Here is a 13,663-nt window from a genome sequence, read left to right as displayed (position 1 = left end):
AGTACAATTCTAGTCATACGAATAAATGTGTCGATGTCGAGCATGAAGAGAAATCATTGGATTACCGATCATTTATGCACGTCGTTAATGCGAGGCACCTCACCATTAATGTCAATGAGTGCCAAGGTACCTAAGTACATCTTGTGAAGGGCGAATAGATGAGATGATGTCGAGCCACTTGCAAGATCCAACGATCAAGGGACATTGGTGTATTCCCATGATTGCTCGCGAGAGAGCCTGTCATTAAGGCATACAAGCCTCAAGGTACTACTAAGGACTCTAGCCTTGGAAAATGAAAAGCGAAATGGAATGAATAAGCTTTGTAGAGGAGCCGAATGTTTTTATTGATGGGTTACAGGTTAGTGAAAGTGAGGCAGGAAAATGATTGTGAAGGAAAATGGACAATGGATCAAGGTTTTATTTAAAAACATGAAAAGGAAAATGAAATGAAAAATTTATTGGCTGAAAAAGTGAGAATGCAATGGGGACACTAGCATCTGAAAGGCTTGCAAGTGATGGATCTGATCTGACATCATGTGCTCATGCATTGATGTTTCATATTTTTTGTTGCTTTGATCATTTTATTGTGAAAGAAATGTTATCTTTGAGAGGCTTTTCAATGATTTGATAGATATGATGACATTCTCCCCCTTGGCTTGCCCAAAATCATGTCCTCATGCTTGAAATGGGGTCTTTAAAAGACAACGTTTGATTGTGGTCATTTGTTTATCTTCCTGGAACATGCAAAAACTTAGTACTTTTTCTACAATGAAATGTAAGTTTATCATAAGAGAGAGGTGATAAATTTATCTATTTATGACATTTACAAAAAAACTGAGAATTGGTACTAATAAAACAAATTCATGAAAGAAAAACCAAAAGAATTTATACATGTGTCGAAACTAGTGCCTCATTTTACCTATTATATCTTGTCAGCAATTTCTTCATTCTTTAAATATTTCAAATTTTGATGATATCTTTCTCATTATGTATATCTTGTCGAGATATTTCCAACAACGCTTGAATCGTCGAAATCTGATGTCGTATGATAAAGTTGTGCTTATTTGGAATTTGGGAGAAACAATGAAGATTGTCATAAGGTTTCTCAGTTGCAGGATTGCGCCCTTCCTACATCTAAAAATCTTGTCTATCTTCTTTGGCTGAGCCATGACATAAAATTTTCCAATTTGTGATGTCGTTGACTTCTGTACCTGCAAGACTCAAAGAAACATGATCATATAAAAATACTTTATGAAATGAAAACGCATGTCTACAAAATTCAGTCTTCGATCTACAGAATTCTCTTCAAGTCATTTTACAAAACAATAATCCTGTAGATGAAGCACCCTTATCGTTCTTCTTCTTGATCCAGTTTCAATGTTGAAAAATGAGCTAGCAGATGGAGGGTGACTGTGTAATAGTGATGTGGCAGTGGGTGACATGGAAAATGGATGATGTGACATGTTGACTGTTTGACTAATGATGTGGTGATGAATGTGCAATATTGGCCAATGTTGTGCTGCCATGTGGTGGCAAAATTGTTGTTTAATTAATGTTGTGTCAAAATTATAGAATAATTAACAAATTCCAATCCCCACAAAATTTGAACTCATGACCTCCATTACACAATTTGAATGACTTACCAATAGATCACAAGTCACATTTATGAATTTAATGGAATTTTGGAAATTTTAATTATTCTAAAAATGAAAATTGAAACAACAACTTGACAAGTGGCCAATCTAAATCCAAGATTTTTAGGAAAATATGATTCCAAAATATTTTCCAAATCATTTTTCATATCTTTTGAATTCATCCTTTCCAAGATTTTTAGGAAAATGGAATTCCAAAATATTTGCCAAATCATTTTTCATATCTTTTGAACTCATCCTTTTTGCCTAGAAAGTGGATTTTTTAACCAATTTTTATTCTATAAAAGCTTGGGAAATGTTTATGATTTTTTTATATTTTTTTTTGTTGCAAGTTGTAAGCATGGAGAAAATATCACTTGAAAATTTCTGCAAGAATAATTATTTGTTTTTTGTTTTTCTTAATAATTAATATTTTTTTTGTTATTTAATTATTAAAATTTTTATTTTTATCAATTTTTTTTTAGTTTATTGATTAAATTTTTTCTCTGCAGTTTGGCAACACTACTAGGTGGCTGACCATGGCTCTATGTGTGGGCCCTTGGATGGTTGTGGCCTTGGCCTTGGCTGCTGACTGCATTTAATTGAAAATCATTTTTTTCACACAATGTGACAAATAAGGCTCCAGAGAACCTTAAAAATCTCTCAAAAATGGATTTTAAAAATGATGTTTTTAACCTCTGCGAATTTGACCTCTACTTAGATAACTGTCGGGTGATATTCGTTTTTTTTTTTTTTTTTTTTAATATGGAGAATGCACAACTATCTTTAATTTTTTCAAAATCACACATAACATTTGCAGCAATTCGTTTCTTTGGCTTCCATGATTTTTTATTTTTATTTTTATTTTTATTTATTTATTTATTTATTTTTTAACTTTATTCTCATTTTCATTTTTGTGTTTTTATTTATTTTTATTATTTCTTTGTTTTTTTTTAATGTTTTTGTTGTTTTTTTAACAAAATATATATTAACATGAAAATTCTTTTTTTCTGATCCTCCAGGTCACACAAAGTGTAGGAGGAGAGCATACTCAAGTTTTTATTAGTTGATTCATCTCTTAAAATTTGGATGCAAAAATAAAAATGAAAAGAATCGATCTCTTACATGAAACTATCATTCTTCCACCTTTGCTTGTGCTCCTCGTTCACAATTGTTTGTTTTATTGCAAATTTTTCCTGCCAAGGGTTAGTAAATGGGTGGTTCTTACTACACCACAAAATTTCAAATTTATCGTAAAAATCACAAAAACTTGTTTTTTTTTAGTCATATTCTATTGAAAAGGAAATTAAACATTCTCTTAAGTATAAGAGAATTGCCAATGCATCCATTTGCGCAACAAAATCATGAGTAGATTCATATCCAAGTTTGAAAAGTAAACCCTATTGAGTTCCTGGACATGATCATGAAGACCAACTAGTTGAAACCAAATTTGAATGTGATATTTAGTTTTTTCATTTCCTTCAACTGTCATAGCACAAAGCTCTTCATATCTTGTTTTTACAATTGGTTTTTTTTTTTTAATGAATGGGGGTTTTTGATTTTAATGTTCTATGTTTTCTATATGAAAATGCAAATAAACTTAAATAAAAAATTCCTAAATGCATCTAACCCCAAGTGAAAATGACCTTAAAAGAAAATGTTTTCTAAACAATCCTCCTAACTTAGTTATATCTAAGTTTGCTTCCTCAGCAACGACGCCAAAACGTTGGGTGATTTAATTGTCTGTTAAGTTCCTATTATTTAATTGTCAAGCCGGGGGCTTTGTAAAACTTAGAATCAAACCAAAATATATGAGACCTTAGATGAAACTATAATCAGTTTTAGAAGATAAGTTATGGAAACTGAAGGGAATGCAATTATAAACTAATTAGAAGTGAATATTACAAATATAAAATTTAACTAAGTAATTTCTAATTCATTATGTAATAAGCAGGAGAAGTGGCTCCTAACTTAGGAGAACCAGATTTGTCATTCTTCTAGAATACTACTTCATGAACATAAATAAAAAAACCACTAATAGACAATAGCTTAAGATGCATAAACAACTAATCGAAGAGGCTCCTAACTAAGGAGGTCCTTTTTGTTCTTCATTACAAATTCATTCATCATTAATGCCATTGTTGGAAAACTGGAAATTCAGAAAATCACTAGAAAATAGGAAAAGAGAATGAATTTCAATTATTACTCATATCAAATGGAAGAGAGCCTAACCTAGACCCTTGTTTTTCCTTTCATATGCTGATAAGATTTAAACTAAAATTCATTCATTAATAATGAAAAATCTTCAAACATATAAGTAATTAAATGAAAATAAAATCTATAATGAAATAAAATGTTTCTTTGATCCTTTTAGAGTGAGCTCAATTCTCTTAAGAGCAAAGTGACAAACTATTCCATAAATTCATATACTACATTAACACAATTTATATCTAAAATTGTAGAAAGAAAACTTTATTCTATTACATCATAAGTTAGGATACATGCTCCAAGAGTCCTCTCTTTAGAATGGATGAGGTGCTCCTATTTATACAAAAACATAAGCAACTAACTCATTAATGGAGATCCATTAATCCCTCCTACATTCAGAAATCCTTCATATGGTTACAACCAATATGAGACACATATTCCTTTATCCATGATTTTTCTCCATGAGATATGCTTGACCACTATCCCAAATCTCCTTCAAATCTTCAAGAAAATTCGAATTTGAGTCTTGGAGGCCACATAAGAGTGTCTTGGAACCTTCCAAATCACCTACACATGTCACCAAACTCATTCCACCTTTAGGTATAGGCAAATACATGTTATTTTCTAACTTTTAATCATGAATTCACTTTAAATACATAAAATAAATAACTTTGGAAAATGAAAATATGAACCTGTATGGTAATGGAAATATAATGATAATGTGATGAAATGAGGTGACAAAATGAGGATAAAGGTGAAAATGGAGTGAAAGTGTATGTTAATTTGGCGACCCAACAAGTTTCAAGCCCAAAAGGCCACTTGTGGAGCTCCTTCCTCCAAATCCTCGATCCTTAAGGCTTGGAGTACCTCCCAAGCTACAAAAATCTCAACATTGTCACCAAATGAACGTGGGTGGAATGTTATGTGGTGTTCGATTTAGACTCTTGATTAGACTCACAACTTTACACCCCAACTATTATCAATGCACCAACAAAAGCTCCACCAGAAGGGAACTCCAATGCTCTTTCTCCAGTCATTATAGTAGATTAGTAGTCTATTATGGCACTTGGTTCCTCATTTTTTTATGCTATGTCTACTTCTCCTATGGTTTTGTGGCTTTCAATATGCCTCAATATGTTATATTTGCACACCGTTTTGTTTGATTTCCCAACACACACCATTACAAGTAATTAATAATAGGTTGTGGTATTTGAACGTTAGTCATTTTTTCTTGTTGTATTTTTTGGATAAATTCAGGATCATGGGAATATGGTTTCTTTAGTCTATTTGTTTATGGGATCCCACAGAGTTTTTGGGAACCAAAAACTATCAATGTAATATTTGCTTCGTAACATAAATTTATTTCTAAAGCTTACAAAAAAAAAGTTCTTTCCCTAGGTCTAGCTTCCGCTACATTCTTAATATTACTCCCAAAATATAACCTAGCTCAATGTGCATAATGAGATCATAAATTTATTCTCATATTTTCTCAATATACTTGTTAGTTCCACAAGAAAACATCACATTGAGTCATTCAATCCATAATTAATGAAAATGATATCAAGTAACATTCCACTCTTAAATTCATTTAATGATATGCATCCTATTCAATTGATATAAACAATACACACATACAAATCCTAGTTAGATAAAATAAACAATCTCATATATATATATATATATATATAAACAATCACGAGATCATAAATTTACACTCATCATTTCTCAATATACTCGTTAGTTCCAAAAAAACATCATATTGAATCATTCAATCCATAATTAATGAAAATGATATCAAGTAACATTCCACTGAACGTGATAATACGCAATTCATAAATTTATTCAATGATATGCATCCTTTTTAATTGTTATAAACAAGTGCATACACACATGCATGCACACATACATATCCTAGTCAAATAAAATAAACAATCTCTCTCTCACACACACATGTGATTGTTTTTTTTGTTTGACTGTGTGTGCATGCATGCATGCGTGTGTGATAAGAAGTCACACGCACATGCATGCACACATACATATCCTAGTCAGATAAAATAAACAATCACACTAGGATTAGTTGATGTTATCTTACTAGGATATGTATGTGTGTATGCATGTGTGTATGATTGTATCTCTCTCTCTCTCTCTCTCTCTCTCTCTCTATATATATATATATATATATTAAAAATTGTATTATATTCTCATCAATTAATTACATGCTCACTAGGAAATTTGGCTTGCCCAATCCCAGGCGAAACCAACCAAATCCAATATCAAAAGATAAGCTAACATGATTACATGAAAACTGAGAAATTTGGATTAGTTAGTTCTAGGGGAATCCATCTAAAACCAAACCCAAAATACAAGATTACCTAAAATTAACAATGCCAATACATTTATTATTGTCCTGATAATTGAGCTTAGGAATGATCATGGGTTTTTTCGAAGGTCCTTTTTTTCTTTTTTCTTACAAACATCAATACATTCCAAGGAATTGTCAGGAATATATATAGAGGACACAATTACTACATTTCCTTGAGCCAATTCCAAATTCAGGGGTTCTGTGATATTAGTTATTTCCTTATCACTATTTGAGTGATTTGATTCATGGAAGCCTTTGCTCGTGCTCATTAACGAATCCAAGACCATAGTTGTGTCTCTTGCGTCTCCATTTGAGGGGTGGATCCCAACATCTAAGGGATGAGATGGCATTGCATGTGGTTGAGCTAAGGCTGAAGGACTTGTTTTAGTTGCAGAAGCTTTTTGTTGATGCATGTTATCTAGCTTATAAGTTGAAGAATTCTTAGCTCCTTTTGGGTCTTTTGGATCTTGCCATCCTCATGACATATTCTTAGCATATGGATGGGGAGAGAGTCCTTGATAAGAGGGGAAAACATTTTGTAGATGGTTGGGTTGTTGAAAGATCTTGCAGTAGAAAGATGTGTCTTCGTAGTCCACCAGTTGCGAAAAAATAAAGGCCGTCTAATTGAGGAGGATTTTGTCCAACAACCATTTGTTGAGATCTAATTCAACACAGATGAAAGCAAAGATTACGATACCCCTCTCAATCCTGTCTATGTCTACCTTAATGAAACGCCCGAGTGAGTTTCCCATGTAAACTAGGATATCTAGATGTAGCAGATGAAGGGGCATATTAGGGAGTCTTACCAAAATTGGACTAGAGCTAGCATAGAAAGAGGGCAAAACCATAAAACCATGCCGAGGAAAAGAGCCCAACACGGCCCTAAAACCAAGGTCCTTGATAAAAAAAATCCTTTGATAATCCAAAAGATCTTTAAAATGCACTACAAACAAACCCTTTGAACAAAAAAACAAATTTGTATTCGAGGATAAGGTCTAATGCACTCATTCCTGAAGCATAGATGTTGATGGCCATAACCCATTAAAACAATAAATAATGCCATGCTTCAAATAATCCATGCAAGAATCATTGGATTGAGGATGATCCACTTTGATAGTTGGAATATCTTTTGCCTAATCCGCAATGAAGGTTGGCCTTAAGAGTTCTTTGGGAGTTGGATGTCAGAGCCCTGGCTTGAGAGCATCCTTAAGGCTGAGAAGTAAAGGGTGCACCCCAGCCTTTGGCACCACCATTTAATCTTGAAACTAAGAAGATTGAAATCTCCTTTCTATGACGTAATATTTGAGTTAATTCCTTCCCTGAAGTTGCCTACCTTAGTGTAGAAGTCGTATAAAGATGGAGGGGATTCTTGATTGATCTTGAATTATGACAACGAGTGTAAAGACAAGATCGATGGTTTTTAACTAAATATAGAAAGTACCCCTAAGATTGGCTTCAAAAAGACCGAAAAGTTCAATAGATTTGGAGCAATGACTTCAGATTAGATGCAGGAAGGACCCTATTGCAAAAGAAGTTCTCCCTTATTTACCAAATCTGCAGCAAAAACAACAAAATGAAGGGATTTTTAGCAACTAGCATAGTCCTAAAGCGAAAAATCTCTTAAGAACAAGACGACAATTGAAAGCATTAGAATTTCCATCACAATAACTCTAAATACACAATTCTTATATAAATACAATAACATTTATATAAAATTAATATTATATCAATATAAAATTCCATTAACCACAAAACTTATATTATCAATATAGACAATAAAGTTTTAGTATACATGGATTAACAAGGTGAACCACCATTCATAAAATGAGAATCAAATGCACAGATAACATGCTATTTTTTTAACAACATGGTGAATTGGTAGCTACGGCCTAATCTAAGGAAGACCCAAAATCAACCCTCGTAGCTACCACTATAACACCAAAAATACATCTAAATAACATGCTATTACTATGAAAAAATTGTGAATCCTAACGTATCTTTTATATATATATATATATATATATATATATATATATATATATATATATATATAGATAAATAATAATAATAATAATAATTAATATATAAATAAAGTATCCACTTTCTACTAGAAAAGTGCCAAAATTAATGGCTATTTCTACACAAACAGACAAAATAAATACCTATATAAATAGGCAAGGTCTAGTCCCTACTACTAAATGTATAATATCTTATCAAATTTAATGGCTAAGAAAACCACTAAAGAAAAAAGTTTCATTCAATAAAATATAATATAATGTATTTTTTTATTTATAATAAATAAATATTTTTATTTAAAATAAAAAATAATTAAATTTGATACCTTTTTATATTTTAAATAAAATGTCATTTAGCAAAGAAACTTATTACTTTAACTTAATGAAGGATATCTATCTCATTGGTAGGAAATATATTTTTTTTAATCATTATCTATTTCAAAATATTATCTGAACACTTACTTTAAAAAGTTAACTATAATATCATATAATTCCATAAAGAGTAGCTAAATTTGTAAGGTGGAGATGGTGTTAGGTTGGGGAAGTTTGTGATAAAGCTTCTTTTATACGCTGATGATATTGTATTGATTTCCAAATCGGTCCATGGATTACAAATGTACTTATATACCTTTGAACATTTTTGTAGCGCAGTGGGAATGTATTTTTCTAGAAAACAGATTTCCAAACACAAGGAAATTGATTTTCTAGATACAACTGTTTAGTACCTTTAATTTCACAAAAAAATAAATAAATGAAATTATAGAAATTCAAAGAGAAAAGTAACATTGCGTTGATGTATTCCATGATCTATCAGTTGCAGATTTATATGGACTCCAAACAAAAAAAACTCAAGCCCATTATATTTGTGGGTCATCGCTTAGGAGGGGCAGTTGCAACCTTGGCTACATTATGGGTACTTAAAAAGAGCCTAAGGCAAAGTTCCCATTTTGTATCACTTTTGGTTGCCCTTTAGTGGGAAATGAAGGACTTGTTGAAGTAGTTGGTCGTGAGAATTGGGAAGGCAACTTTTTGCATGTGATTTCCCAGCGTGATATTGTTCCTCGGATGCTCCTTGCACCGGTTGAATCCATTGCTGAGCCTTTGACTGCTATCTTGCCGTATTGGCATGGCAAAGTCGCTGATGTTTCTATTGAAGATGCTTGTAGGACTCTTCTTAAAAGTGTCCTGCAGTATACTGCTACAGTGGCATACTATGGAGTTGATTCAAGGGGATCAGATGGGGTTATAAAGAGAAGCCCATACAAACCTTTTGGTACTTGTATGTTTTGCTCAAAACATGGCGCAGCTTGTATTGAGAATTCTGAGACCGTTTTGATGATGCTTCATTTGACAATGCAGAGCCATGAAAAGCTTTCTGATAATATTGTACAGGACTGGTTTTCAGAGCATATAGGATATGGTTCTGTTTTGAAACATGTCATAGAAAACTCCGTAAGTGGTAAAAGATTTGCCAATCCTGATTCCAAATCCTCTTACGAGATGGGAATCTCAGTGCAATTAGAAGCTATTGGTTTTGAAGCTCAGGTAATACCCAAAATTCCTTTTTGATTAACATTTGAAAGAACAAAAAAAAATGTAATGTGTTTTTTTATATCAGTAAATATGTCTAAAATGTATGAGAAGTATAAAAGTATAGCTAGAATGCGCTTACTGGTTATGAACATGTGTTTGGTTGTAAGAAGTCATACGTTTAAATTCAAAAAGAAGTTTAAATCCATTAATTTTAGTAGTCAAGTGAGTGCAAAGTTGGATACGATGATATTATTGGGCCTCATTTGATATAAAGCCACAAATTCACACAAAGGGATCCCCCACCATGGCTGTAGAGCACCTCCCTTCTCGAGATGGAACAACATTCTTAGGCTGGCCTTTTCAGCTTTCTTCATGCTAGTTTATTATTGTATAAGATCTGATATAAGATTTTACTGTAGCGTTGTATTGATCATCCCTGCTGCTCTTTTGAATTTTATTTTCAGGCACAGTAATCCTTGTTTGAAATGTTGTTGAATTGGTGATCATAATTTTGTGCAGAATGATCATGCACAGCTTGCCCTACGAAAAGCTGGAGAAACTGAAAACAGGTATAACACAAATGTTGATAGGCTAGCTATTGAGTTAAGCCTGAACCAAAGTCTTATGGCAGAGATTGAATGGTATAAAGAGGGTTGTGAGAAGAACGGTGGCATCAGATATTATGATACCTTCAAGGGACTTGACAAGAGGGATATCGATGCTAATTTGCGTAGGCAAAGGCTTGGCGGGTTTTGGGATGATATTATTGAAAAATGGGAGGCTCATGAGTTGCCAAGTGATTTCGAATCCCAAAATAAGTGGATAAATGCTGGCAATACATATAGAAAACTGGTGGAGCCTCTGGATATTGCATATTATTATCGCAATAACAGCAATGGCAACTATTTTTCAGATGGAAGACACAATCGCCATAAAGTTCTTCAGAAATGGATGTAAGCGAAAGAAAAAGCTCGCGGTTCAAAAGGGCAACGACCCCGCACAAAGCGTACATCCCTCACCCCGGATTCGTGCCTTTGGGCACGTGTAGAAGAGGCTTGGAAAGACCTGGAAAATCTAAAACAAGGCCAACACGAAAGCCTAAACAAGCTTGAAAAGTTTGAAGAGTATGTAACAAAGATGGAAAACGATCTCAGCATTTCTCGAGATGTTTTCTTCCACTGAAGCAGGTTCAAGATGTGGTAGGAGGAATGGAAAGAGTATAAGAAAAATCAATCCCCTGATTGGAGCTCTCCTTTATGTCAGAAAATGGAAACGTTGCAGGTTATTTGAATGGAAAAGTTGTTTAGAACATGATCTTGCCCTGAATGGAGCTCTCCTTTATGTCAGATAATGGGAAAGTTTCAAAGTTGCAGGTTATCTGAATGAAAAAAAACTCGATCTTCTGATTAGGTTGCTTGTATTGTTTTCGAGATTCAAGGAAGAGGGTCTTCTGCTAATTAGATTGCTTGTTTTGCTTTATATATGCAATTTCTGTTTCTACCTCCAACTAAAAGCCATTTTCCAATGAAGTTGCTTCCTCTATCAAGAAGAGGAGCTTCTCCCAATAGCTTTATTTTTGAATAACTGTGATATTTTGATTTTTATGTATATTTTGCTTCTCACTTTCCAAGAAGAATTAACTTTTTCCTCTGGAGCAATTCTGATTTTTCATAAATGTGCGTCCTCATGTTGGAGTAAAAACACTCCGGCCGTTGGATAAAGTTTGTTTATTTATATATATATTTTGATGTTGAAAATTGAGATAATTGAACTTATAGGATTTTTCTTCAATAAATTATTGATAATTTTTTATCTAATTAATAGTGGTTTTCTTTTTTAATAAAAGACCATCTGAGTATAGGTATTTTTGTTTTGTATTTTAGGAGTTGAGATTTTAATGGAAATTATAGATATTATATCAAAACATTATTTTTTAGTTTTGTTTAATAAGTATGTTTATTTTGGAACAGATTTACATAATTTTAAATTAATTATCAATAATGATTAAATGGATGTTAGGGATTTAATTTCTACAAAATATTCTAAAATATTTTATCTCCAATATAGTTATGTTTTCTTTTTCCTTTTTTTTGCCAATGTATTTAAATTAGTTAATTAAAAAATGTCATATATTAACCAGTTTTATATGAAATGGATTGTGGTTTTTTGGGCATGTGGTAATAATAAACCATGATATTGGCCCATGGTATTTTTAAAAGTAAGAACATCCATGATAAAGCAGGTTAAATATGCATGGTTAAGAATCTTGTTCCATGTTTGTTTTGATTTTTGTTTTTTGTTTGTTTGTTCCATGTTTGTTTTTTGTTGTTAGTGACCAAAGAAATGGCAATTGGTTGGTATTTACATCTATTGGTTTCATACTTTTGTGACACAATGTCCACTTCTACTCTACCACTATAACCCTTATGTGCCTACATATGCCTCTTTGTAATTTAGAAGGATTTGAACTTCAAACCTCCTAGTGCATAACACTTCATTTTCATGGCCATAATTGTTCTCTAAGGCTTTCCATTTTTTTTTGTACATATAACTTATATTTCTTTTTAATAATAATAATAACAAAAGCCATATGATGGAAATATCACTGCCTTTGCTTTTTGGACATTGCTACCAAGTGGTTTTTGTTATATATATATATATTAAAAATTATATATATATATACAATTATATTTTAATAATAATAATAATATTTTTAATAATTTTATATTCATCCAGATTTAATTTTGTGTGGAGGGTGTTTTATTCACTATTTTATTAAACAATATTAATTATATTATTAAAAGGTTCTTCAATATGTAAAGTTTAAATTAATTTATAAAATATATTGAGTTGATATGGTAAACACTCAATTAATGGAAAAAATAAAATTACATAACAATTTACAGTCGCCCTTCTAAAAGTGTTCACTAAACATAAACAATTGGATTCGTAAATAAAAATATCTAACGATATCTAACCGGAGTGAAATGTAACAGACAAAAGAAGCCATTGGACACCATGATATCATAATAAGTAACAAATAACAAGGAATATTAAGACACCCCAACACAATCTTATGTCAAAGTGCATCAAATCATGATTTAATATGGCATTCCATGTTAACTTAGGCATTCCAGTGCAACACATCTTAGAATTGTCATGATGGAATGAAAAGTAGCAACCTGAAAAATTCAGTATCTACAAACAGAAGAAAAGGTACCAGTGAAAATAAGATGAAGTCTTGAAGGTACCAATAAAAAGAAAAAGGGACAAGAGCAAGATGGTAGGATGCAGAGAAGTTATATATTAGTTATCCAAAACAATGAAAAGAAAGAGAACACAAATTAAATTGAAAATAATTCGAATTCAAAATATTAACTTTCAAAGTCTCTTGAAACATGCATATCAATAAAAGAAATGAAAATGCATTGTCAATCATGAATTTTATCCCAAACTAAAGTTGAAATTCATCAATACACAACCTATAGAAATAATCAAGCTCAAACCACTCAATTTATTGTAGTACTTTAATCTCCACCCTAAACACTACTTCAAAAGACATTTGCTACATTTTTCTTAACATTATCATCTCCATCAAAGATTTTTGGTATCGACAATCAACCACACTAACTTTGTACCTTGACCTATCAAAATGATTGCCTCCAACAATCATCAGTTCCACTATTTTCTTCGCTTTACAAGTATTAATGAAATGTTTAAAAGGTTAAGGTTCTAGCTACGTCAGCATTACGTCAATGCTAGAAAGCAAACAAATTCACAAGTAGCCCACCTACATTAAGACAATAAATGTTAGCCTTAGTTACTAGCTATTAGGTTACATAAAGCTCCCACAACAAGAAAATAAGATACAAGATTTTATTTCTACAAGATCTTTCCTTTGCCAAGGTGAGGAT

General features: G+C 32.0%; 1 protein-coding gene across 1 annotated transcript in view; it reads left to right on the top strand.

Moving 5' to 3' along the window:
• LOC149243821 (lipase-like PAD4) overlaps positions 1-11,180 on the top strand; it is a 106,260-nt gene extending 95,080 nt beyond the window's left edge. The window contains exons 3-4 of the mRNA XM_089371319.1: positions 9,142-9,761; positions 10,269-11,180. Of these exons, the coding sequence (XP_089227445.1) occupies positions 9,142-9,761; positions 10,269-10,706 (1,058 nt within the window). The 3' untranslated portion in view covers positions 10,707-11,180. The remainder of the gene's footprint in view (positions 1-9,141; positions 9,762-10,268) is intronic.
• The last annotated feature ends 2,483 nt before the right edge of the window (positions 11,181-13,663 follow it).

The sequence above is a fragment of the Pinus tabuliformis genome, chromosome 8 (genome assembly GCF_031772625.1).
Source record: "Pinus tabuliformis cultivar Carrire ecotype Pingquan chromosome 8, CPIR1, whole genome shotgun sequence".
Lineage (NCBI taxonomy): Eukaryota > Viridiplantae > Streptophyta > Pinopsida > Pinales > Pinaceae > Pinus > Pinus tabuliformis.
Note: the sequence above shows the minus strand (reverse complement) of the source record. Positions and strands in the feature narration are given on the sequence as shown.